This window comes from Anopheles funestus, chromosome 3RL, assembly GCF_943734845.2.
Source record: "Anopheles funestus chromosome 3RL, idAnoFuneDA-416_04, whole genome shotgun sequence".
Taxonomy (NCBI): domain Eukaryota; kingdom Metazoa; phylum Arthropoda; class Insecta; order Diptera; family Culicidae; genus Anopheles; species Anopheles funestus.
Window position 1 is genome coordinate 50,472,383 of NC_064599.1, and position 27,653 is coordinate 50,500,035.

The 27,653-nt window shown below is 40.0% G+C and overlaps 2 protein-coding genes and 1 pseudogene across 2 annotated transcripts in view; 1 reads left to right on the forward strand and 2 right to left on the reverse strand.

Moving 5' to 3' along the window:
- LOC125769488 (uncharacterized) overlaps positions 1-27,653 on the reverse strand; it is a 71,638-nt gene that overhangs the window by 10,585 nt on the left and 33,400 nt on the right. The gene's annotated exons all lie outside the window — the stretch shown is intronic.
- On the reverse strand, positions 2,470-3,875 carry LOC125769680 (putative nuclease HARBI1). Its single transcript, XM_049438487.1, has 3 exons — positions 3,094-3,875; positions 2,861-3,005; positions 2,470-2,736 (listed from the first exon to the last, which is right to left on the reverse strand). Exons 1-3 carry the CDS (start codon positions 3,346-3,348, stop codon positions 2,477-2,479), a joined length of 660 nt encoding a protein of 219 aa, XP_049294444.1. The 5' UTR covers positions 3,349-3,875; the 3' UTR covers positions 2,470-2,476.
- Positions 13,482-27,314, forward strand: LOC125769719 (uncharacterized; annotated as a pseudogene).

The window sequence follows — 27,653 nt, forward strand, 5'->3', positions numbered from 1 at the left end:
AGAACTCAAACCGACGCTGTAAACTAACCGACCAGATGAAAAAATAAATCAGAGCGTCATATTTTACTCATTCGCTCAAAAACTGTGATCCTTGCAACGTCAATTCTGTGATCTAGTGACAAAATGTAAGTTAAAGTATTTTGTTTTTTTTTTTTAATTTATTCTTTAACACGTTGGTTGTCTTGGCAATAATTTTTGATAGAAAGTATCAGAATGTATGTGAATTTGGTATACGAATCGTGTATCAAAATGTAAATCATATGAAGATCACTTTCATTCAAGACAATGCTTGGCAGTCAACGTGTTTAAGGTAGAGTGTATATTTTCGAAAATTGATATATTTTTTTTTTAGGAACCGTAAACCAATTACAACAAGAAACCAGTTCGGTAAACTGGTCGACCTGATGGAAGAGCGACCAGATATTGCTAAGGGTTTTGCTAAAGGTAGCCAGAAATCCTTCTGGCAACAGCTTGCTTTAGAATTAAACACGTTTGGGCCGCCTTTTAAAAGTGCAGAGGAATGGACAACGGTAAGCAAAATAAATTGTTCTATGTACTACTTTGAAACTATTTTAATGCTTGTAATACAAACCCGTAGGTATGGAAAAACTTGAAATACAGCACCAAGAAAAAATGGGCCAAGATTCAAAGAAACCTCACGGCAACGGGAGCAGGCCCCTCGACTGCAGTGCCGTTAACCGCATTGGAGGAGAGAATTGCTCTCCTCCTTTGCTTTAAAGACGATGACGAGGGCCATGCAGGCAACATATACGGCATAGATCACAATAGCAACCAGTTTCTACAAGACCCAAATACACACAGTTTTTCATCCGCAACCATCTCTGACACCAGTACCAGCAATAACAATTCCTCATTGGATCCACATCAACAGTCCAGCATTTTGATAACCGATAGCGACGAAGAAAACCAGCCACAACAAAAACGCAGAAAAACAATAGACATCAGAGAATTAGCCGAACAACAGACGGAACTATTGAAATCGATGGTGACAAAAATGGACACATTAGCAGAAAACCAAATCCTCATCCTACAAGAACTTCGTGAAATGAATCAAAACCTGAAACGCCAAAATCCTTGCTAAAACGCTAAAACCTTGTGATATAGTATAGTGCCTGTTATTTTTATTTAATTTCTTGTTTTTAATTTTCTTCATTAATTCATATTATTCATATTATTCTTAAATATTAAATTCATATTATTCTATTTCACCTACTTTAGTAATACCAACATATTTTTTCCTTAATTTTATCTGAGTCATTCACTTTAAGCAATACTAGATGTAAATAGGGCTATTAGCTAAACATGTATTAGACGCTATGTTCTTCTTAAAACAGCCTTTTTATAAGTCCAGTTCGTTTACTATGGTATGCATTCAATGCAATAGTTAAGCTTCAAAAATCTAGTTTATATAAACCAAAATAAAATCCTTTCCATCTTTTGTGATAACCTAAATGATTTTTTTATTGATGTTGAAATTAAGTGTCATATAAAACTTTCTTTAAAATCAAGGAGTATAAATGGACACGAAATACAAGCAGAGTTTTCATGAAATGTTTTTCAATGAGGTGGTTGCTACGATACAAAAGCAAGTTCGTGTAAGTTCAATCACATGAGCATGAACAGCACGGGGCAGATTTGAAAATCGAGAGCAGTAGCAAATCATTCTTCTTGGAGGTGCTGCGTGAAATGCTAGTGGAGGCTCCTTTACTAGTGTGTTCTTACACTCTGTCATTGTGTTGCATGTTTTAAGTAACCAGATGTTGTGGACACGTCTTGTGTCACGCGACATCGTCATCTGGGCTTCTCACGACGTGCGACATCCTTAGATGACAAGAGATGTCATCCCAGCGATCCCACGTGCTAGGCTCGTGGGCCCAACCATGTTTCCCTCATTTTGGATTCTAGCAAGGACGTTGGCACGGGACGGCCTTTCGATCACCGGCCATTCGGGTTTGTAGCGTTCGATCATGCAGAGCTCGCGTCGCGTTAATATTGTCGTATTGAAATAAATAGTAATAGATATTATCTATATATTTGGGTTCCGTGATTAACCACAAAACAATATCACAGCGTGTGAGAACACAAAACCAGATTTTCGAGGCCTCGAAAGGATGAGACGCCTTGCGGTTGTCTACTTCGCCCACCGTTAGATCCGCCACTGGCCAAGTGTAATGTTGTAACAATACAACTCGAACTAAATACGTTTTATTACGTTAAACGATGCGATTCTGGCTGCACCATGTTTAGTCTATTTTACCAGTAGATACACGCAAGCACAGTGTGCTACCGATCTACGGATAAGGCAAAAGTTTACGATCTCATCACTCAACTAGTGACACAACCTTGCGACAATCAAAGCTCTTCGTTCACACATCTCTGGTTTCTCCACATTTACTTGTCTATTGTTGTGTATCTCAATTTAGTTAGTAAAACACAAATAAACGACCATGATTTGTTATGAATTTATTCCATGTTCGATGCACATGTTGTGAAGCGCACAACATACATTTATTATTTTAACACATTTGGAAGGTGCATATTGTAGCTCTCGTGTTCCGGCAAGACATCGAAATCTGCTTTTTAAAACTCCAAACGTTCGCTCAATTATAATACGTCCTGCAGTGTGTCGTTCGTTGTACTGAGCATCTGCAGAGCTCGGATTTGCATCTCTGACAGGTATGAGTAACCAGTCTTCTCTTGGATATGCTGAATCACCTATTAAACAACAGAATTTATTATTAAACATTAAACATTAATTAAAAAAACATAACATCTTCTTGGCGTAACGACAACGTGGGATAAATCTGGATGGGATTTAATTGAATTAAAAATATAGTACCTAGCAACTTAAAGGCTGTGTTGCCGTTGCGATGCTTGGCCGCAAAAAAACTACGCGCAGGGCTCCGGTTCCATACATGCGCATCGTGTTTGGCTCCACCATATTTTGCATTTACAAATCTTATTCTTTGCTGGTGATCACATATCTGAAATATGGGTTATAATTACATTTGTTAATAAATATTCCACTGTGTAATATTAAACAAACATTCAAATCAAGTTCAATGCACATACCATCAAAGCATTTATACTGAAAACTCCTTTGCGATTGTAGTAGAAATGCTCATTCGTATTTGGGCGCTTTATTCTGATGTGTGTCCCATCTGCACACATAACTACGCCACTGATTCCAGATTTCTCGTTAAAATACTGGTTTGCTGCTTCTGCGTCTGCTTCGGACATATCCAACATGATGTATTTTGAACATAGCTTCCGTTCCATACTGTTCAAAACCTTGGTCAACATAGTAGAAAACGTCGACTGTGCCATTGGTATGTGGAAATCTTTTCCAACACCTTGTTGGAAGTGACCTGTTGCGAAAAACCGTAGAGCTGCAGCTAATTTTTGTTCGGCTGTTATACCAATCGATGTACCAGGAGTAAGGTCACCTTCAATTTCACGAAGAATTTCGACGAAAATATCATGTGAAACTCGGAAATTTTGTATAAAACTGAAATATAGTATGTATCAGAATTGTCATGTTTCAAAACCGAAGAGATAAGCAATAATTTATTACCTATTGCGTGGGAGTTCAATCACGCTTCTGTTTAACCGAAGACACCTACGATAGCGTTGTTGATTCATCTTCTCTTCCCTTTGATCTTCCTCTTCAGCGAGTAAAATCAATGGAATCATATTGAAAATTAAATCACAATCACGGTGTAACTAAAGTTGTAAAAAACAAAAACACGCTTTTTCACTAAATTGGGCTAAAATGATCGAACAGCTAATCGCGAGCACACAGGTAGAATAATTTCAGTGGTTTGACAGGAGATGGATGACGAAAACAGATGGCGATTATCCGAGAGACATTTTACCCCGTGTCGGATTTTCCGTGTTGTTTCAGTTTTACCCTGTTGTTTTGTTAAGTTTTAAAAAAAATATGTAAATCTGTTCACTGAGGTTTTTTATTTTATTTTATTGTATAAGTCCATTATGACGGCATTTGCCGTATTGTCAGTACCATATATACTGATTTACAAATCATTACAAGGCATTTCCTACTTGCCTCACTGAGTTTTTATAGAAGGTGAAAACAAATTAACGAAATGTAAATCCCGGATTCGTCATCTATTCAACGAAGGGCAAAGCGTATTGTAATAGAGCGATCGTTTGGAATTTTCAAAACCGAGCAACCTATCTTCTTCTTCTTCTTCGCATCGAATATTAAATAGATGTATTTTAAAAAACATGGTCGTTTATTTGCGGTAATTTCAGCTGATAGAGGTTCATAATTCTTGTTAAACCTAGCATGCTAATAGAACGTAATGTAACGAATTCCATGGAAACGACGTGAGCTTCAAAGTAGGCTGTGCAATTGGTATGCGATTCGAAATTAGTTAAATCTGGATCTGAATGGTAAACGCAACGGTATTAATCAAAGTAAAGTACTGCATGATGCACAAAAGGTTAGGTTGGATGCTGCTGTTGTATGATAAAGAATGAGAACATCTCTGAATTATACGTAGCAGTAGCCACAAAACAGTAGCATATAGTAGCGCAAAGGTTCGTAGTTTGAAAGCACAGTTTATATCATTTGTCGTTTAATACCGTTTTAATACATTTAATACCGTTGCGTTTACCATTCAGATCCATATTTCAAATCCCATTCGGACCAAACCCCGTGGCAAGGAATGACTATCCGGCTACGTGGTAAAAAATAAGTCAATACGGCCAGGCCGTTCTAACGAAAAAATATTATGATTTAATTTAATTAATTTTAACAACACATTACATGTTGAAACGTGTTAAATTTATGTGCATTTATGGATATTTGTTGATTTGTTTACATTTTCAGCATATGGGTAACATGGCCTTACCCTGTTTTTAACTGCTTGCAAATTGGTTTGTTTACATATTTGTCGAGCAGCTGATCGAGCTAATCGAGCAGTTTTCATTAGGAAAACTTTCTAATCCATATTTCCTAGGCTGAACTTGGCTGTCGATTTGTATGGGGAACTGACAGCGGATAAGCCTCGAAACGTCAAAACGCATACAAAAAAAAAGCTTAAGCCGTGATCTGCCCCATTGTTATCAACAATCATGGCTGAAAACTGAACTATGACAACTCACGTACACAACTGCGATGATCAGAGGTGAAACGTTCATGATCGGTGAGACGTGTGACCAGGCTGGTGACATTTTTGCAACCAACTCTCTCTTGGTCACTCATTTTGTCATGACTTTTACTGCCGGTGATCATCACGATAGTCACAGAACATATGCGGCGTGAGCGAGCGATGTTTGGAGTGGTTTTTATTCTATTTGGTGGTTCAGCCGAGGTAAGCCTTTGATTAGCAGCTACTGATGATACTGCTTCAAATCCCATCCGAACCGTCTCCCCGAAGCAAGGACCGACTATCCGGCTACGCGGTACAAGAAGTCTTGATACGGCTAGGCCGTTCTAACCGAGCAAGAGAAAGAAAATCAGAAATGTTCTAGTGCATTTTGGAAAGAAGTAGCAAATGCCTTGTATGAGCTAGGCCCAACTGAAAAGGATGCAACAGGATGGAAAAAGGTAAATGCATTGTGTTGTATTGTGCACATCTGCAGCATCCGAAGCGATCCCCGAGGCACTCACCGATAATCCAACGTTATCGTGTAGTTAAGTGGCCACCGTTCAGATCGTAGTCGCACGGACCCTAGCGACACTCGATCGTTCCCCCACGCTCACGACGGACGTGCCATTCTTGTTCGTGCCTCGTTTTCTTGTTTGACCTTTGTTAATAAAGTGGTTCTACCAATTTTACGTACGTAATACAATGTAATCGCGGTAACCACCGGTGGCGACCCGGTGGTGTATGTGATAAACGGCGCCGGTCCACGCGGCAAGACCGGGTTTCAAATCCCGTGCGGACAGTCTCCTCGTATCGAGGACTGACTATCCAGCTACTGTTAAATAAATGAACGCGAAAGACACGGTTTGCAAATAGTTCGACACAGTTGTTTATTATTCTGTTGCTGAAAGGATACAGTACAAGTTCAAATCGCGGAGCGAATTATGTATATAGGCGTAGGGCAGTGATGCCAACCTAAACCGTGTGCCAAACTTTAAACGTTGCTTATTCGTAACAGCTACATGGCAAAATAAATCTCGTAATGACCCGCATGACCTCAGAGGTCGTTAAACCAAGAAGAAGATACGTAATATTTTCAAAATGAGTATCGTTCATTTTATTTCAGGTCTGGACTGATTTCAAATGTGGTCGTAAAAAGAAGATTGCCCACAATATCAGGGACCATAGAGCAAATGGAGGTGGACTCAGCTAAACGGAATAGAATTACGTGTCCAGGATTTAATATAATTAGACGATACCGCTGGTGCTCTTTATATACCTGCATTTGACACTAAAACAACAAGCCAACAACAATCTGAAATTCCCGAAAATTTGAACATAACTACCACCTCTAATAATGAAATGATTGAACCAACCATGTAGCCTTTTAACGAAACTACAAACAGCCATGACATACCATCGACATCACCTGCAGCAGTTGTATTACCTTCTCCAGAATCGATCATTATTGAACCCACTAGTGATCCTACAACTTCAATAACAAATATCGAACAACAACACAAAGATCTATCTACCACACCTGGTCTATCTAAAAAACGATCTAAAGTGAGAGCAAAACGTCAATTAGAAGCTATGCAAAAGCATAATTCGATTTTGCTAAAGAGATTGAAATTTCAAGAAGAACGCTTCAATAAAAACAGTTTTTAACGCTTCGATAAAACAATGCGGGAGGCACAAGCTGAATGGGGAAATGGACAATAATAACGCTATTGTGTCCGGCGTTGAACAAGCAGCAAGAAAGCGAGTAAGTATGGTGGTAAAGCAACGCATTTTGAATGTCTGCGTAGATGTAACCCACACGGTACATGTTCACTTTTTTTAGACTATCAGCATGAATCACGAGGATACTTTGCTTTTTATACAAAGTATCGAAAATAGCGAATGCTTTTGGAACAGGAGATGTATGCACTACCTCAGCAAAATTGTCCAGGTTGATGCTTGGAGACGGTTGGAGCTAGAATTCGCCCTCCCTGCTGATCTCTATGGAATGAGAGGACGGACTCGTGTCGACGAATAAAAATATGCAAGTATACCGTAGCAAGAACAATTTAGGTTGCAATCATTGGTTCAAGCTCGATTACATTTTTCAGCACTCGAAACCTGCTGGTAAGGATAAGCTAACGAACCTGCTTCTTTTATAGCGGCGAAAAGTCGAATTCAATATTGGGTGAAACCGAATGCTTTATCACCCAACAGAAAATAAGGGATTGGCACTGAATCGGATCGGATCCGCCGAAGGCAATACCGCAGCCTCTGGAATATTCAGCAAATTATGTTCCACGACTATCCGAAATTCGTCCTTTTGCTCCAACGTCAACGAACATGAAATTACAATTACTACTAACAACTGCCAGCAATACAATACTGAAAAATTGTTTCTAGTTAAAGTATTGCATGCCGCTGTTGCGTGGAGCTTTTATTTCCACATGTTTGCCGTCTATAGCGCCAATAGCATGAGAAAAATTCCATTTTGTACGAAATTGATCCGAAACTACTAACCAATTCTCTGTCGCTGAAGGGAACTGCGAAAAATAATGAAAAGTAGTTAAGCTAATAAGAAACATATACAATTTGCTTCATAATAAATATGATTCCTAAATTTGTTAATGGATATGTCTACGAGTCTTTTCTTATTTATTCTAGCTGCAAATGGTACAGACACAACCGTCTGCTCGTGGAACAACACCACACCCAGACCCATCAACGCAACGCGATGTTCCAACAGTTTCGGCATGCTTGGTTAAGCTTATACGTCATATTACTCATTAAACTCAGATGCTAACGACACTTTTGTTTATATTTTAGTCTCAAGAATTACGCACTACACCATCTTCGGGGCTATCTAGCGGCCATGGGAATCCCCCACCAGAGCTACCATCGCACACCCTACCTGTGACACATTCGCTTAGACGTTTACCAACTCCACCGCCATGCGTTGATCATCCTCGTCAACACGCGCGTGGCTTAAAACGTCGTTGGGAAGAAGCCAACATCGCCTACAACGAGCAAGTGTTGAAGGTGTTGGAAAAGGTTTCTTCCGCCCGGAAATAACCGGAAAAGGTTATTTTTGTTATAAATAGTACTTTAAGTTTGTTAAAATTTGCCGGAAAACCTAGCTTTGCCCTTAAACATGCGTTTTGTAATTAAAGTCTTTTAGCAAACAGTTTGAATGCTCAATTTTGATCCGTGTGGTAATTAGAGAAAATCGTTGATCAATCGAATTTTTTAAATTGCCTATTACTCGTTTGATTTCTGAAGCAATATGGGATGCGCTTAAATACATCTATTTGCCTGCACCAACTGAAGATACATTGTTAAAGGTCACCAGAGAATATGAATTATTGTGGAATATTCCAAACTGCTTTGGAAGTATCGACGGGAAGCATGTTAGGGTGAAGCGTCCATGTCCATGTCCATGTCACCGCGTCTCAATTTTTCAATTACACACATTTTTTTTTTCAATACATTTCCAAGCAATTGCTGATGCAAATTGTAAATTTATCGCTATCGATTTAGGAGACTATGGAAGGCGAAGCGATAGCGGAGTGTTCGCCAATTCTAATACCTTTCAACATTTAGAAAACAGAACCTTCAACGTTCCACCACCTAAACCCTTGCCAGGAACAAACCATAACATGCCTTTGGTGTTAATAGACGATCAAGGATATCCTTTGAAACCCTATTTAATGCGACCATATAGTGGCAATTTAGATGAAGGTAAAGAAGCGTTTAATTATAGACTAAACAGTACTAGAAGAACCGTTAAAACGGAAATTCAAGTTACACCACCTCATGTGGATACAATTATAAAGGCAGTGTGCATTTTGCCCAATGTCTGCATTGAAAGACGAGGCAATATGGAATCATTGGTACTCATCGCGAAGCAATCTTTCTACCAGTGGAATAACATAGCGACCAATAACTTGACTGTCATGGCGGATTACTATCGCAACGCATAACATTTTTCAACCCGTAAAACGGTAGGAACAATAGTCATGGCAACCGTACAAATCGTAAGGAAAACCTCGAGCAGTAGATAAAAAAATGGCGAATTTGTAACGGGAAAGAAATATTTTTTCCACTGCGATCGAAATAATTATCTACTGCTTCGACCCAGTAGATTAACAGTGGAAAGCTCATTTCACGTGGAAATTCGAGAGCTGAATTGGTTTTAAGAGAATTATTTATGTCCCATGCTATTGGAAGCATGGAAAATTGTGTGTTTTTTTTTTAAATGGATCATCCTATCCATTGAATTTGCGTATAAAAACAGGAGCGGTTCCCAGTACAGTCCAGTTACAACTCAACAGTTAGAGAAGAAGGTTAAGAGAAAAGATAAAAAAGAGGTTAAGAGAAGAAGTTGTGGCGACCAAAGCGACCTAATTAGCAAGGACACAAACAAGTAACACAGCGCCACCTAGGACGCGAACATAAAACACAGCGCCACCTAGGACACGAACAAATAACAAAGCGCCACCTAGGACGAAACAACAAAAGGACGAAAAGTTTCCGTTCGGGGCGAGAACAATCAAATCCTTGTTCTTCGGCAGAGAACAATGAGATCCTTGTTCTCGGACAGGAAACCAACCGACAGATAGAAAAAAGAAGAAAAATAAGAAATGGTTTGGACCACGCTCAGCAGGATATAAAAACGGTGGCATGCCCGTACCAGAGACAGTTTTTCGTCCTGACCTGAAGGAAGAACAGCCAACCGGCCCCAGAAGGAAGACTAGCCAACCGGCCCCAGAAGGAAGACTAGCTAACCGGCCCCAGAAGGAAGACCCGCCAACCGGCCAAGGGAGTGAGGCCAGCTAACCTCCTTGGCCGGTTAGGAAGGAAGTTATAATAAAAATAGGATTCCTCCCCGGGAATTCCTAAAAAGTTTTAGTATTATAACTATGGAGGGGATTAAAGAAGGAAAAGAGTAAGTAATAGCTTATATGTAATTGTTTTACCATGTGAAATTAATGTTTATTGCATTTCAGGAAAGTTCGGTATTCTAAGTGCCAACAAGAAAAACTTGTGGATATAATGGAGAAAAATTCAGAACTGGTTAAGGGCGCGGGCTCCAACCCATCATCTTTTTGGAAAAATGTGGCCATGGAGCTAAATTCAATGGAGCCAGCTGTGAAGGAAGGAGCAGCGTGGAAAAGGGTATGTAACAGATCATCCAATCATTTTGTAATTTTTATTTTATCCTTAATTTTTCAACTTTATTTATAGACATGGATTGAAAAAAAATCTTTTGTAAAATAGAAACTAAGTCAGAACAAGAGGGAGATCAATAAAACAGGAGGGGGCAACCCGGCGTTAAGCGAATTAAACGCACTAGAAGAACGCATAGCCGCGATTACTAACATGCGAGCGTTCAATGCTAGGATTGAAGGAAGCCAATGCGTCGGTTTAGCCCAGCCCCTTGAAGACGATCGCGTAGTACTCACCGCTGGATTATCCAACCACATCCACACCACCGAATCGAGCAACGACGAGAACAAGGAAAACCCAGGACCAACGGACCACGACCACGCTACTGAATCGCACCACGACGAGAACAAAGAAATACCAGGACCATCCGCCGACAGCCACACCACTGAAACGCACCACGACAAGGAAAAACCAGGACAAACGCACAACGACCATAATACCGAACAACCAGGACCATCGGACCAAGGGAAGAAGACTAAGAAAACAGCGCAGGCCAAATTAGAAGACTTTCAGACCATAATTTTAAAACAAAATGACGAAACAATTAGACATTTGACCGACATTTCGAATAATTTGAAAATTTTAACTGAAGGAACTATTGGCATTTATAACGAAATGCTAAATTTTATGAAAAATAAAAAAATAATAAATAATTTTTATTTTTTGTATTTGTAGTTTTTTAGAAGCGGAATAAACATGAATAAATCACAGATTCCTATTCACAGAAGTTAAATATTTGATTAAAACAGTTCATTTATCTCGTCAGTTACACCATTCATATGAGCAGATTGTGCAGCATGCAGCATACATTTATAATTCGTACGCATTTGTTTGGTGCATAATGCAGCTGCCGTTCACCATTTATGCATCGAAATCGACCTTTAAGCATGCCGAAAGTTCTTTCGATTATGGCACGAATTATGCATGCTGTTCATGAAACAGTGCTTCAGGACTTCCGGCTTGAGGATTTCTGTGCGGCTTTATCAACCACGGTTTCGTAGGATAAGCTGAGTCACCTAAAATATTATTAAAACAGCCATTAATATGTGACCTAACACATTATATATAAATATACAAAACCCAAGAGTTTAGAGTTTAGAAGCGGTCTCCGCTTCTCCATTTTTCTTCAAAGTATGCAGAAATTGGGCTGGAATTATAAATGAAAGAAACGTGATCGGAGCCGCTGAACCTGGCGTCTACAATCCGGATCATTTGCCTGTGGTCACATATCTAGATAATAAATTTACTAAATTAAAACATGAGATTAAATAACGTCAGTTTCAATATCTATGCAATATCTAATGCGCCGAGCAGGAAAAAGTGTGCGGCTAGTCTAAACTGAATAGAAAAACCTTGTAAGTGCGTTTCCGGTGCGTTCACCGGGAGAGGGGGCGAGGAGTGCGTGCAGTGAATCCCGTCGGCCGGGAAGAAAAAAAAATGCGCTCCTATATTTAAATAGTTGTTGTTGCTGCTGCTGCTTCTTTATATAATAATATGGAGCGGCTGCAGCGGTACGAAACCGGGCATCGATGGTGGACAGGGACAGTGATTTTAGTGTCCCTGAATTGTGCGTGAGTGGACTGAAAGTGCGTGGAAAAAGTGCGTTTCCGGTGCGTTCACCGGGAGAGGGGGCGAGGAGTGCGTGCAGTGGATCCCGTCGGCCGGGAAGAAAATAATGCGCTCCTATATTTAAATAGTTGTTGTTGCTGCTGCTGCTTCTTTTTATAATAATATGGAGCGGCTGCAGCGGTACGAAACCGGGCATCGACGGTGGACAGGGACAGCGATTTTAGTGTCCCTGAATTGTGCGTGAGTGGACTGAAAGTGCGTGGAATACATAATGAAACTATCCCTAGTCCTTCCACCACATCAGATTTGAGGTGCAACAATCGTGCCAGCCAGCTTGCATATTTAGTTAAAGATAAATTTAAGAGCTACTTTGTAAATGGAATGACAAATCCAATTCGATTGTAAAGCCTAATAAGCAATTAAAGAAAAATGTATGAATATTCATAGAAAATGTTAAATCACATATGTAAATTTATCCGTTAGAACTAGAATCGCGGTATTTGATTTCATCCGAGTTCCAAATAATTGGCTAAAATCGTTGAAAACTTTTCGACTAATTATACCCAACCTCCTACAACGAGAAGGAATTGTAGATTATTATCTGAACGATTGCGATATACAATTCAAAATAATGAAGTTCTGCTTTATCTTTGTTTCTAACCTATCTGGAATGCTGGCTGGTTCATGTAAGGGCCTAAAATGTAAGAAGATTTATGATATACATATATGTATGTGATTAGTGATATATATACATATATAATGCGATAAACGGCGCCGGTCCACACGGCAGTACCGACTGCAAATCCCATCCGGACCGTTGCCCCGTAGCAAGGACTGACTATCCGGCTACGTGGTAAAATAAGTCTAGTTACACTTAGCTATGTACAACGTGCATCGCGTTGTGATAGTTACGAAATTTCTACCGTGGGCCTGATATTTATCCTGTTTAATGTAAAAATGTTCTGCCAAGCAAAAGAAATTTTATAAATAAAAAAGTGAAGGCAAATAATAAACAACCGATAGATTATCTTCTTCTTCTTGGCGTAACGACCTCTGAGGACATGTCGGTCATTTCTGGCTTACGAGAGATAGCAATATCGATACGGCAACAAATGCTGATGCAAAGCTGGTGAGCATTTCTCGGTCAATGCATGGAGTTGACCAAATTAGTCAGTTGTTCGAACGTTGGCGGTATTAAATTAAAATTAATTTATACAGTTCGTATCTGGCAATCAACCGTCCCACACCCTTCTTTCAAGAAAGAAAATTTTAATTCGAGACTTGTATTTTAACACGTAGCTGGGTAGTCAATCCTACGGGGGACGGTCCGGATGGGATTTAATCCCCGATACAAGGGGCGATCCGGACCGCCCCTTATACCAACCAACCAATACATTATATACATTGTCTTGGAGCACACGAAGAGAAATTGAAGAAATTAGAGGAATTTGAATGACCATATATGGTCACGAAATCATAATCCGATGGAAAAGAGCTGATGACTGGGATCCGCTTCCCAGTATATAAGGAGATAAAAGTTTAGAATAAATTTAGTAGTTCAACAGCAATCGTCAGAAATATTACTTTTCTACATTCTTCTCTAACTGTTTCACCAAGTGCGGAATAGAGTCCCAGAAGAGAGGATCACTAACGGATTGGTAGTCGTATATTTGTAATTCGGGTTGGTTACGAAATTTGAACTTGGAACAATAAACGAAACACTGGGAATATTCAAAAGCTGTTTTGAGTATGAGCGCGGTGATGCGAACACTAAAACTCGTCCTGTCTCCTCTGTGGTTGGATGGAAAAGAGGTCGATCGCTTGACACAGCGCACGCACATTTCGTTAACCGAATGCGTGTTCTGACGTTTTACCATCCAACCCACGTTTACAGGCGTAGGTGCAAGCGTTAGCGCCAACAACCATTGTATCTTTAATTTCCCAATTCCCAATAAAGTGTTTTAACGCAGAAGAATTTAAACAATATATTTATTTCTAATTAAAGCATAGTGAGTTAAGTTTTATTTAAATTACGATCTACTTACGTTTTAGCTCAACCAATAAGCTGAAAGTCGCAGAAAAATATTCGCCGAAGAAAGCAACAACATGAATCGCAGGAAGAACGTGACGACGACGAATAAGGAGCGTGAATGTGTGTGCTCTTTGTTAGACAGTGGAAAAACACAAAGATAAATATGGGATATTACGGAGATAAAAAAGCACCACCGTTCACCAAATCGTAAAAAAATGCGAAACAAACAGACGAATTTACAAAATGAAAAGGAGACTTCCAAGTAGTTCAAAAGTAACTGCAGAAATATGCGAAAGGATAAAACAGTGGCTTGGGGAAGATTGCAGTCTAACGCTCTTGCAGTTGAAAAATAGGATAAGTGCGGAATTTGCGTTAGATGTTGAAAAATTAACGGAGGATTAACGGATCCTTTTTTTCTTAACATCTGTTGTACTTGAAAGCCGAAATTGTCCGACCACAATAGCTTAGCGGAAGGAATACGCTCTGCAACTTTTAAATGTTTTAAGCGAATCCAACTCTGAGGCAAATATCATATTTATTGACGTGGTAGGATTTAAAGCTTCCATGCGATCAGAATACGGACGGTCCATGGTGGGTACACCAGAAATAATGCGAGTGCCAAGAGTGAGATCGAGAATTATTTCAATTCGTTGCGCAATCAACAAACACGAAATATTGAACTATGCATCGCAAAGATTCCCATACAATACCGTGACATTTGTAACTTTCTTAGAAAAATTATTTAATGATCTACGCGAAAAAATATCATGCAGGGAACACTGGAGACGGATAATGTTAGGTTTCATCGCCCTAGGCCAGTGAGAGCTGAGTATGTTAGCTGCGTGCGTAGGTGTTTTTGGCTGTAATTTAATTGATTTTTTTCCAATTTTAGTAAAAATGAATTCAAATCAGCGGATCGCTAAGCGCCGGGGCATCGAAGACGAGACAGAAGTTGTATCATCGATGGATGATTCTATTGATGAATTGGTCTCATGTCCCATGTCCCAGGAAAAAACGAGGAATCAGAGGACGTGACGACACTGTTGCGGCAAATTTTGATGAATCAACACATCATAATAGAGGAATTGCGTGAGCAAAAGTTGGAGATTTTGGGATTAAAAGACAACCAGAAGCACGTAAAGGACACGATTGCGAAACAATCGAAAAAAATCTTGCAATTGCAAATATTTACCAAAAAATGTCCAGCGTTGTTTGTGTTGGGACAGCGGCGCAAATGAAACCACCAGAAGAATTCAAAAAACTAATTACTAAAGAAGGGATTGAGCAATTCGACCAAAAATTAGGAAAAGATACAGAGTTTAAAGACAAAGTTAAGGATGGAAATATGGGGAAAGGTGATATGAACAACAGAATGAACGATGCGCGTGATTTGATCTTCTGCCCAGAGTTGTTTGCAGGCTGCAGCTGGAAAAGCGGTCCGTCCTCTAACCCACAGATTCTGTTAGCTACATATACAAACCTTTTAGAGCTTTTCCGATCCGTACGCAGCAATTCTTTCACGCAGGCCACGGATAACGACGTGGAGGATTTTTTGAAATTAAAATTGCGCTTTGGAAAAGATCGACTTAATTTAAAAAATATGCAAACTTCTGCGCATTATTCTAACAATGATTGCTAGATGTCAGCCTACACATACAATCAAAGGATTCGTGTTTCTACACGAGTTTTACATACATTTCCTCAAGGTTTTCATACTTCTATATGCCCCTCGCCTGTAAAAAGTGCTGACATTGCCGGACGGAAGAGCACCTTTCGAACAGCGAAGTGTTTGTGTGGTTTGTTCAGCTGTTCGCAGCGCGCTGCGTAATGGAGGTCATCAGTGACACGTCGCGCTCAAAGCACACCTTGGATCTCCTAAAACCAAATCATCTGCTGTCGATACAATGTCGTTACAATGTTGTCAATGCTACAGCAAAATCGAGACACAACGGTTGAGATATTTACGGAATCATAAGAATATACTTCGAAATAAATCGTAGGCGAGCTTCATGGATCATGCTGGTGCCGAGTGTACCAAAAAGCTCGTATCATCACCAATCGAACTACCACGTCTGGTGGTGTAATAGAATGTCCGAAGCAGGGAACACTGTGATCTACAGGAACTCACCAGAACTCATATCTCATTACACGAACTTTATACGTTAGTTGCTCTTAAGATACCTCCGCGCAAACACCACGTAACCGTAACCCACGTAAACGTTAAATAAAGAATTGTGAACTAAATACGAACTATAAACAACGTCGAACCTGTTATTCCAGGAACACGTATAATTCTGGGGCTATGCTTAGTCCTTAGGCAGCAAGCGGCATATGTAAGCACAATACCAGTATTCCGTGGCCATTGTTTGAGCTTTGAGCAAGCCATACTTATTCATCGCCATTATGCACAATTCTAAATGGCCCGAAATAATGGAACATTTGCTCTCGACGAGGAAATCTTACCGGTTCGTGTGTTCCGGCTTAAACTGAAAGTCCTCCTCCTCGATCTGTTCATCGGAGCTCTCGCCTTGGTGGTGGCGCGAATTCAGATAGTTAAATTTTACAAACGAGGCCTTCCCTGTGCACATATTTTGATAATTCTAACCGATCAGGACAAATCGCAAACGCCCGAGGGCTAATATAAGTTCGTAACGGCCGAACTTCCCGATCCTCAACTGTACGAAACGGTTCGGACTTGCATGATGCATGCGTCATGTATAGTTGCTAATCCAGCATCACCTTGCATGAAATAGGGTAAATGTTCCAAGGGTTTTCCGAAAACTTTCGGCGAACAGACAAGCTCCACGGACAATTTACTACCGTCATGCGAAACCGAATGCGAATCAGCGCCAACCATCGCATGGACCAGATGACACGCACCAGAGAATTCGTCAGGTTGTACGTCTTTTCGGGCAGCAGAAAACGATGTTCGGCAGAATTGTATATTGCTCAACGATGTTGATGGAACGTTTCTGCCTAAGGTAACTACCGTGCTACTGCAAGGGGGCAACGTTGTGCTAGGATTTGCACACTGTTAACGGTGTAGTGTGCGAAACCTATCAACAAGCAATCATAATGGTGCGTTTTGCTGCAGGATAATTCAGAGTGAGATCGCGCTTTACAAGAATCGGTCACCTATCGCACGCCGACCCACTTGGGCCATATCTTTGCACAAATATCTTCGGCAGGGATGCTGCAAAACCCGCGTACCCTAGGTATGACAAATATGCTGTATAGCTGTACGGATATTTTCACCGCAATCACAAACGGTACACTGGTACATGGAGGACTAGAACTTGAATATCGAACACTTACGTGCATTAAGTGAGATTGATTAATAATATCGCGGTACCACCCTTGCAAAGGAATTTGCCTATTTTTCAAATATCCTCCGCGGCTTGTCGATTTTGCGCTCGCGCAAGCCTACTTCGTCAACGATGATGGTGACATCAATCAGTTCATCATCGCTGAATGAGCAATTGCTACGCCCTCGAGGCCGCTGATCGAAGCCTTCATTACATCACACGCGTGCCATGAGTTTTTGAGGGTTAAATGCTCCTCCCGTCAGGGTACTATCGACAATTTATGCCGATCGTACCGAAGAACACAGATGCACAAATCATCAACGAGTGCATTAAGAAGAGTACATTATGGCCAATGTGTACACCTTTGCGATTAAGCGTCAATTTGCCGGTGCAAACAATATAAATATGGAATCGGGCCAACGAGTAGAGTAATGAGGTCTCATAATAGGCTTTGTTGATATCGATATCTTGGATTTTTGTGTTGACAGTTAGACGTCCTTGGCTATGTATTGGTAAATTGTTTACTAATTAAATTCAGCGCTCCAAGTTTTGGCGCTTTAATTTCCATTGAAAGCTTCGGTCAGCATATCACGCGCTTTGTTCAATTTATACAGTAGCAGCCACTCATTTCCGGACACCTGCATTTCGGACACTTTTTTACCTTCACGCGTTTGCTAGTAATTTTTAGAAAAACTTAGCGACATAAAACCTTCTCAGGTAGCTTCTTCTACCTCTCCTCAATGTAGAAATGAAAAAAAAGAACAGAAAAAGACGTACTTTCGAAGAAAAACGGAACGAAACAGAAAAACACCCTGATTTTGTCACGAGCATTCAAACCCGGACACTTTCAAATTGATGGAACATTGTCACCTTTGCATGCATGATAGCATTTCTTAGAAAAATTTAGCGATACCAACTCTTACCTCAGCCTTTGCTTAATGCGGTCATTTAAGCACAAAGGTCCAAAAAGTTATAATTTCGGAGAAAAACGCAATGAATTTAAATAAAGACTTGAGTATAGATATGCATTCTATTTTAGATCGTAATCGGGGTTATGGCCAGTGTTGTGAACGGTGACTTTCATTGACATGCAATTGTTGACATTCACTCTGTTCGAAGATTCGCATTCGCATCCAGCTCTTTCATTTGACATTCACGTCAAAAAATGTCATTCGACACAATGAAATTTTTTGAATCCATTCATTTGACCATTCGTTTGACCATCAACAGTAGGCTACGCAAACCTTATAGTTTGTCTTGTTAGTGTGTTCACGTTATTCGTAATTTACCAGTGTGATATTTCGTTGAATTTTTGTTGATAAAAAGATGGCTTGCACATCAGGATCGAAGCGGAAGCTGCGTGATATCCTAATTGAAAACTGCGTTTCTTCAGAAAATGGTGTAATGATATGCACTATTGACACTGTCAATGGTTGCAGATATCGACAAAAATCTGAGAAGTTTGATCCAGGAAATTTTATTCGCCACATAAGAACGGCACATCCAACGTTGGCTACAGCCTATGGATTACAGCAAGAAGATTCTTCAGCTCCCGGAAAACAAACAAAAATAATGAAAGTTCCAGTAGCTTTGGACCAGCAAAAGCTACTAGAGGGCATAATTAAACTGGTCTGTTTACACAACGTGGCCATGATGTGCGTAGAATGGGAAGGTTTTAAGATTATCCTGCAACCCATATGTGATGCCCTGAAAGTACAATTAAATCGCAAAAATCTTGTCTGCCACCTGGGAGCTGCTGCTGAAAAGATTCGATCTGCGATATTTTCTGCCGTCCAAGGAAACCTTCTTTGCCTTAAAATAGATAGTGCAACACGTCTCGGACGGCATATATTGGGTGTTAATATCCAGTTTTACAATACAGAACAAGAAGACATTGTTATTTATACCATCGGTAATGTATCTTCAATGGTTATAACTTTTCCGAAAATGTGTTTACAGTCTGAAAAATATCCCTCGTATAAGACTTTTAACATTCTCACTATCATGTAAATTGTTAGTAATAATCAAAACCATTTATTTCAACAGGAATGATAGAATTGAACCAAAGGCATACTAGAAAGTATCTAAAAAGCAAAATTTTGGAAATCCTGGGCATTTACCAAGTGACGTTAGATCAAATTTTTGCGGTTACTTGTGACAACGGTGCAAATATGATCGCTACCGTCAAACAAATGCAATCAGATCTTGAAAACTCTTTTAATTTACCAACGGACGAAGACGATCACACGGATACCACCGAGCAGTTGGACTAGATGAGTTCCCTTGAAAAGGAATTTTCTAACACAATTACGTTGGTGAGAGGCGCCGTGCATACTTTGCAACTTTCGGTAGCGGATGTCGTGAAGAGATTTGATACTGAAATACGCAAATGTACTGCAGTGTCGAACAATTGTCGAAAAATTGCGTATAAAGCCATTTTCAACGAAGAGTCTCTCCCACCACTGTACTCCAAAACAAGATGGGGTGGTATCTTTGAGATGCTCAAACATTTTTGTGACCACGAAGATTTATTTACCGACCTTGGTCAACAGTACCCGGAACTAGGTAAAATATTATAAATTTAAACTTTTTCTTTATTCTAAAATAGTACTTCAATTTTAGATCTTATGGAACAATGGTCATTTATTAAGCAGTATGTGGAGGCATTTAAACCTGTATACGAGGGCTGACAATAAAGTAAGGTCTCCAACGCTGCAACTTCGCCGGATCACGCGCTAGGCGAAATCTGGCAACACCGCCGTGTTCCTTGGTTCCCCCACTACCACTTTGCTGCTGGGTGAGGCTTCCCCGACCGCTCAGTCTTGGCTGAGCAGCCGTCAACGATGGAGGTACCCCTCGCGTCAGCGTCCAAGTGCGAATTGCGTTCTGTAATACGTTTTTTGAGTGCGAAAAAGGTGACACCTATTGAAATCCATCGTCAACTAGTTGAAGTTTACGAGGAAAAGTGTATGGACATAAAAAAAACGTGCGTAAGTGGAGCCGCGAGTTCAATTCCGTGCGCACTAATGTTCACGACGAGGAGAGAAGTGGCCGACCGTCGGTCTCGGATGCGATTGTTCAAGCAGGGTAGGCAGAAATGCTCAAAAACCGCCGTGCGACAATTAGGGACTTGGAAGAGAAGCTTGGTGGAGTGTGTAGCAGCGAAACAATCCGTCATATCCTTGTGAACAACTTGCAGTATCACAAAGTTTCTGCCCGATGGGTGCCGAAACAGCTGACCGAAGACCACATGAAGCGGCGCGTGGAATGTGCGACCAAAGTTGTGGCCCGTTTTGAAGAGGAAGGCGATGATTTTTTGGAAGGGTTTGTTACGGGGGATGAAACGTGGGCTCATCACTACACACCCGAAACAAAGGAGTCGTCCAAACAATGGCGCCATAGCAATTCTCCGAAACCCAACAAATTTAAGGCGACACTGTCAGCCGGCAAGGTGATGGCTACGGTGTTTTGGGATCGCCACGGGGTATTGTTGGTGGATTTCATGCCAAGGGGAACCACTATCAATGCTGCAAGGTACTGTGAGACCCTGGAAAAGCTTCGTCGTGCCATAAAAAACAAACGCCCGGGATTGCTGAACAAAGGAGTGAAATTTAACCACGACAACGCGCGCCCGCACACAGCCAACGTTACCCTTGACCTGCTCAAGAAATTTGGCTGGGATATCATCGATCACTCTCCCTATAGTCCCGACGTGGCCCCAAGTGACTACCACATGTTCCCCGCCCTGAAAAAACATCTCGGAGGGAAGAAGTTTGAAAGTGACGCGTAGGTTCAGAAAGAGGTCAACACCTGGCTGCGCGAGGCGGACGGAGAGTGGTATTCTGTCGGCATAGACAAGTTCATCGTGCGGATGTGCAAGGTGTTGGAAAAGAATGGCGATTATGTAGAAAAGTAGCCAAGACCTTGGCCTTTCCAACGGTGTATCGCTTTTTGTAAATAAATGTCATTTTCTATAGAAAAAAAAGTTGGAGACCTTACTTTATTGTCAGCCCTCGTATCATAATATAAAAATGTACAAAACATACTAATCAACTAAACAACTTTTACAGTCTAAAAAAACCTAAAGCATCAATTGTGTTTTATATTTTTAGCGGTTCCTTCAATATCACAATGCCTAGGAAAGAAGCAAGAAGATCATCTCGACAATGATGCAGTGCAGGTTTGTGTTCCTGAACAACCAACACATTGTTTGTGATTAGTATAACGCGAACTTAGCAAATGCAATAGAGACAAATAACAACGAACAGATTAATTGTACAAAGTGCGAAGAGAAAGATGCTAAAATTAAGGAACTTGAGTTGCAAGTAAATTATTTGAAGAAAAAAATAGAAGAATCCAAAAAATTTAAAAATGCTAACGAAATTCTTAAATCACGGCTAGATACAGTTTTTAAAGAAAATTCACAATTAAATAAACAAAGCCTGGCATTAGCTACAGATTTCCAGAAAATCAAAAATTGCAGCATACCATGAACATAAATAGTACCCAAAATTAAGAAATTGCCTTCGAATACTTTGCGCAGTAATCAGGTTGATCTTGTTTTGAAAAACAAGAAACGTGTTAGATGGACAAAATTGGAGATAAGTAAAGCATTCACATTGAGATATTTTGTAAACCGCACTTATAAATAAATTGCGACAGATCTTAACTACCCATTGCCATCAATACAGGGTTTTAATGGCCAATCGGTTACTGTCAAATCGCTACCTGTTTTAGCAAAGTCTCTGTTTGGCGACGTAAACCCACAATTCTATTCTGGCCTCTACAAGAATGAATCCGTCAAAGCAAAGTTTCAATCTTGCGTACTGCGCAGCGCACATGAATGCATCATGAGTTTATACTTATAGATTGAAAATTAGATATTTCGAATATGTTTACGTGACTGTGAAAACTGTGAGTAAAAACGTAAAAAATCAAAACAAAATTTAAGTTTTAAATTTATCAACTAAATTTTTATACTTGCTTTACTGGGTTTTTGATAAAACTACAGTTAATAAAACACCACGCAATCAACGCAAATATTTTTGAGCGATATGAATCAAGCGCTATGGAGCACGGTTTTGACAGCTTCAAACCAAAACAGTCCAGAGTACGCCGGATTGAAACTTTGCTTTGACAGATTCATTCTTGTAGAGGCCAGAGTAGCCAAACAGGAACTTTGTTAAAACAGATAGCGATTTGATAGTAACCGATTGACCATTAAAACCCTGTATCTACATTAGAGAAGCATGCACTGAAAATAGATTTGAAGCATGGCATTTTGGAAGACGTACTAAATTTATTAGGAATGATCGCGGAAAAATTTACACCTCCTGATTGTGAATGCATTTTGCTGGTACCAATTGCTTGACAAAATCTGTCACAATCATAGCTAGTAATTGAAGGATGCAAATACATATAGGGTTATATTGCAGATCAGTATAACTACAAATTTCCATCTTTGCATTAATTCATTATTTTATTTCCTCTAGAAAGAAAGTTATTTTAATTTAAGGCTTTAATAGAAATTAATTGATTCATTTTACATGCAACAACTCCCAATTGAGTTTGGGACTGCCCGGTGGTATATCTAATAAACGGCATAGGGCATGAGCATGAGCACAGGAATAAAACAAGCAAATCCAATCATTACAAATACATACTGTATTTAGAAGCAGTTTTTACAAATACATAAGTGCTCATTCTCAGTAACAAACGAGAAACTTTCCGTCACAAACACTCTAACCAAACGGGAATCTAATTTGCACTCCGCACACCCGTTAGATTCGACGAAAGCTTCATCGACTTTTTTCTTCGTACAATCAAACTGTCAAAACAAAATTATAATCACAGCACTCTAAGAGCAACAACTTACAAAAAGATGATATTCATTTCGTGAAAAGTTTTACAGTAAAACATTATTGTGTTCAAAATGATTTCCACATTTTACGTAAGTGATAGCGAGCAGAAAGCAAATCTTGCTGCAGATCGTCGCATGCTGCGTTGTATGTTCCACCCGTTAGGATTATCTACCCTAGCCCTGACCGTAACTTATTACATTCGGTACAGATTTTCCCACAATTTCCGTATTTCACGAGAGATTTTTGTGGAAATTTTGGAAGAAATAACACTAAAGTTTCCTTCGATAAGAGGGCGCAATGGATTGACTGCGAAGGAAATGCTAACCGCTACGCTGAGGTTTCTGGCAGAAGGAAGCTATCAACATATGCTATCAACATGGTGTGGGAACCGACTTCAGCATTGCCATAGCACAGCCGACCTTTTCCAAAGTGTTTGCTAAAACCCTAATGATTCTAGAGGAAACGTGCGAGAAATGAATCAGTTTGGAAATGACACCGGAAGAGCAACAAGAGGCACGACTACACTTATTTTCAAAATCGGGTATACCCGTGGTTGTAATTAGAGCAGATGGGACGCAAATAAAAATCATTGCTCCGGTTCAAGATAGAGATCAGCATTACAAACGGAAGGGGTTTTACAGTATAAACGTTCTCTCGGTAAGATAATCATTATTTTTGCAGTACATGTTTCATGTGCAACCCAGAATTACCTATAATAATCATAATAATCAATAATTAAAAGGTTTGAGATCACAAAATGGAAATACGCTACGTTTATGCCAGGTTCAGCGGAGCCAATCATGATGTTCATATTTGGAGTGTGAGTGACATAAACGATTTTTTCTCGGTGAATCATCAAAAGGGTGAAACAAGCTACAAAATATTACATGAGTTGTGTTTTCATCAGGACTAATTCAATTTTTTTCTACTCGCAGATGGTTCTGCGTACCCTTCAAAGCCGTGGCTAGTAACACCAAAACGAAATGCAGCACTAAATACACGCGAAGCTGCCTATAATAAAAGTCACGCGAAAGGTAGAGAAATAATTGAACGAACCATTGGCGTGCTAAAGAATCGATTCGGATGCGTATTAGGTGCAAGACAGATGCACTACAAACCAGTAAAGGCTGCACAAATCACAAATGTTTGTTGTGCTCTTCACAATATGTGTATAGCAATGAATATGGAAATTTTAACTGAGAACGATAGTTCAAATGCAGAAATAGTGCATTGAATAAATAATTAATATTTTAAAATTTAATTTAACTTAATTAATTTAATTAATGAATGTATGTGGTTCCTCGACATACTCGTTCCTCCAATTCATTTAACAATTGCGATTTGGTCCACCCCCAGTGGCAGTAAGAGAAGCTTTGTTGACGCGTAGCTTCTTCTTAACCACGCATTTGTAATCGAACCATCCCTTTAAAAATAAGGAAATTCTTCGGTATCATAAATTGTGATTTTATTGTAAAGTGTGTCATTACCCTTTTCCACGTCGTCACATTCTTGATAGGAGAACTTAAGGAGTAAAGGTTGTCTGCATGCTCTTTCCAAAAAGCCGGTTGATCCCCCTTAACATGTTGACTGCCACTGTTACCAAAGCAACGTAGGCGAACCCTGCAACCGGGCGAAACGGTTGTCGGAAGCGCCCTTTCCGACAACGCGCAAGCTGGCCACACTGCTGCTGAGCGGTATTAGTAGCGTGTGTGAGCGTGTGGGCGGTTCGAGTTCGATCGGGTAGTTGGATGGGAAAGATAAAAGGCAGCGGAGCAAAGGCGGACCTTTTTTGAAGTTGTTTTTTTTCCGTCGTGTATTAATTGAAGAATTTATAATAAAAATAATATTATCAAACGCCGAAACGCGCCGCTATTATCTTTACAGCCACGGTACATGTTAAATGAAATGCACGTCAGACCACCAAACCGTTCTTTGAACCGATTTTATGATGTCGTTTGTAATTGCTAATTTCTTGTAAACTCAATAGTATCTTCTGTTTCTTAGTCTGATAATTGCGATGGTACATCATGTTTTTTTTATTTATTTATTTCTACGGTTATTGTTGCTTTATATTGATACTTTTTTAAATGCAAAGTATTGCTTTAATGCACGAGAATATATGTCAAGTTATTGAAAAATGTCCGATGTTTGGTCTTTGCCCCAGATTGAAAAAACTGGGTGAGGCTATCATTTTGGTATCCAGTGTAGAACACTACTCGCGATTTAGTCGGGAAGCTATGCAGGACGAATTTGGCAATAATCTGATTACGGAGAAGATGTTAATGGTAGTCGTATTTAATACTGCATCATACGCACGCAAGTTATGCGACGGTCGTTTATCTGACCTACCGTCACTATTTAATCGCAAAGCGCGTCATACATGTAAGGTAGAAATGCACAAGCTAGCGGTACTTGCCAGTGAACCTGTTTTTTGATTGTACGTAAGACATACGCATTGTACGGAGACAGAGCCGCATACTGGCGCATCGAACACCCTTTTTTGTCTGAATGTGTTGGACAATTTTTTCAAGTAACTACTCAGCAACAAACGATTCACAATAGAAGAAAATCAAGATGAGATAAGCAGAGAACGAAATGAAAATTTCATATCTGCAACGCTGTTCACAGAGGCGCAATTCCAAATTTGCTTGAATATGAAGCAAATGCTGATGAGATACAAGCTGAAAGGGAAATGCTTAGTACCATCAACAGTACTCTTGGAGACCAGCCTGGACAAGACACAGATAGATTTGAATATATAATGAAATAATTGCGTGTACAAATACCACAGAAATTACCCAGAGATCACCAAAACGTTTTAAACAACCTTGAATATTTGTAGCACACTGGCAACACACGATAGACAATCCAGCGCCAGCGAAACAGACGGAAGACATCACACCAGCGGACCATCAGCTGTCTAGAGCACCGCAAATAATAATAATTATAAAAGAATTCTTTAAATATATTCAATTTATATAATTTACCATGTAACAGTGTAAACTAATGTAGAACTAAATTTGAAAAAGGCAATAATGATAAAAAATGAGCCATATCGGTTATGCATAAAATAACGGTTACGGTTTTTTAATCACTTGAATTTAAATAAAACCGGGTCAACCGCCCTGATTCAAGGTATCGGTAATCTGCATGTAAACAATTAACCGCCTGATATTTATTAAGTTCAATAAGTGTCAATACCACGCGAACGAACCGAGTGCCCGGTTGTGAAAATTTTTGTTGTGTGTTAAAAACAAAATAATTACAGTTTTAGAGATACGTGAAAAGTGAAATTAGAAGTGAAAATTAGTGAGGATTCGTGAGGATTAGTGAGGATTAGCGAAGATAAGCTAAAAAGAGCCAAATAGGAAGAAAGGAAAATAGGGAAAATGAGCGTCCTTAGCCAGGTAAAAACAATTGGCGAGTTAGTAAGTTTAACGCAGGATGGGCGCGAGGTAGTTAGATTAATGCAGGAAGCAGGATTATTGAAGGGCGAACAGGAGTGCGAGAAGTGCCACCACTCGATGGTTTTACGTAGTATAGGGAGAAGAAATACGAGTAAATGGATTTGCGCAAGCGACAATTGTGAAGAATCGGAATGCTCTATCCGCAAGGGAAGTGTGTTCCGATACTCGAAATTGTCGCTAGCACAACTCCTTCGTTTAACCTTCGAGTGGTCCCGCGACTCGCATGTTAGCAGCACTAGGGCCGAGTCAGGAGTTAATAGAAAAACCGTGAATAAGTGGTTCCGTGTACTTAGGGCAAAAAGTAAGGAATATTTAGATGAGCATAGGGACATCGTAGGCGGACCCGGAATGACGGTAGAAATCGACGAGTCCGTCCTGACAAAGCGTAAGTATAACCGTGGCCGACTATCGGCCAATAATCAGGTGTGGGTTGTAGGGGGTGTTTGCAGGGAAAATAAAAAAATTTTTTTGGAGTTAGTAGAAAAAAGAGATAGGGCCACGCTCCATGACATAATCCTCGAGAACGTTGCGCCGGAAACAACCATTATCACTGATTGTTGGCGGGCGTACAACGGACTCGAGGCTTATGGTTATGAGCATAGGACAGTGAACCATTCACAAAATTTCGTAGATCCAGAAGATAGGGAAATACATACGCAGGGCATAGAAAATCTTTGGGGTAAGCTTAAGCCATACCTTAGGAGGAAGGGAACACACAAAGCTAGTATAGATACATATGTTAGGGAATTTGAATTTAAACGCCACAACCCAAATGTGTTTACCACAATTATTGATGCCTTGAAAGCAGAGTAGGGCCAGCTTAGGATGAGCGTAGGGAAGTAGAATATTTATTTGTTAAGAACCATTTTAATTTAACCATTTTAACACTTTCTCATTCCAGCTGGCTAGCAAACGCTGAAATAAGAATTTTCAGAACTCCGACCCCAACCTCCACGTGGTGCTGGCTGGACTACAATTGTTGCCAATCATGGCCAACAATTGTATACCGACTGGGGCGGGGGAAAGAATGTTTTCTGTTTGTTTGTTTATTTTCAGAT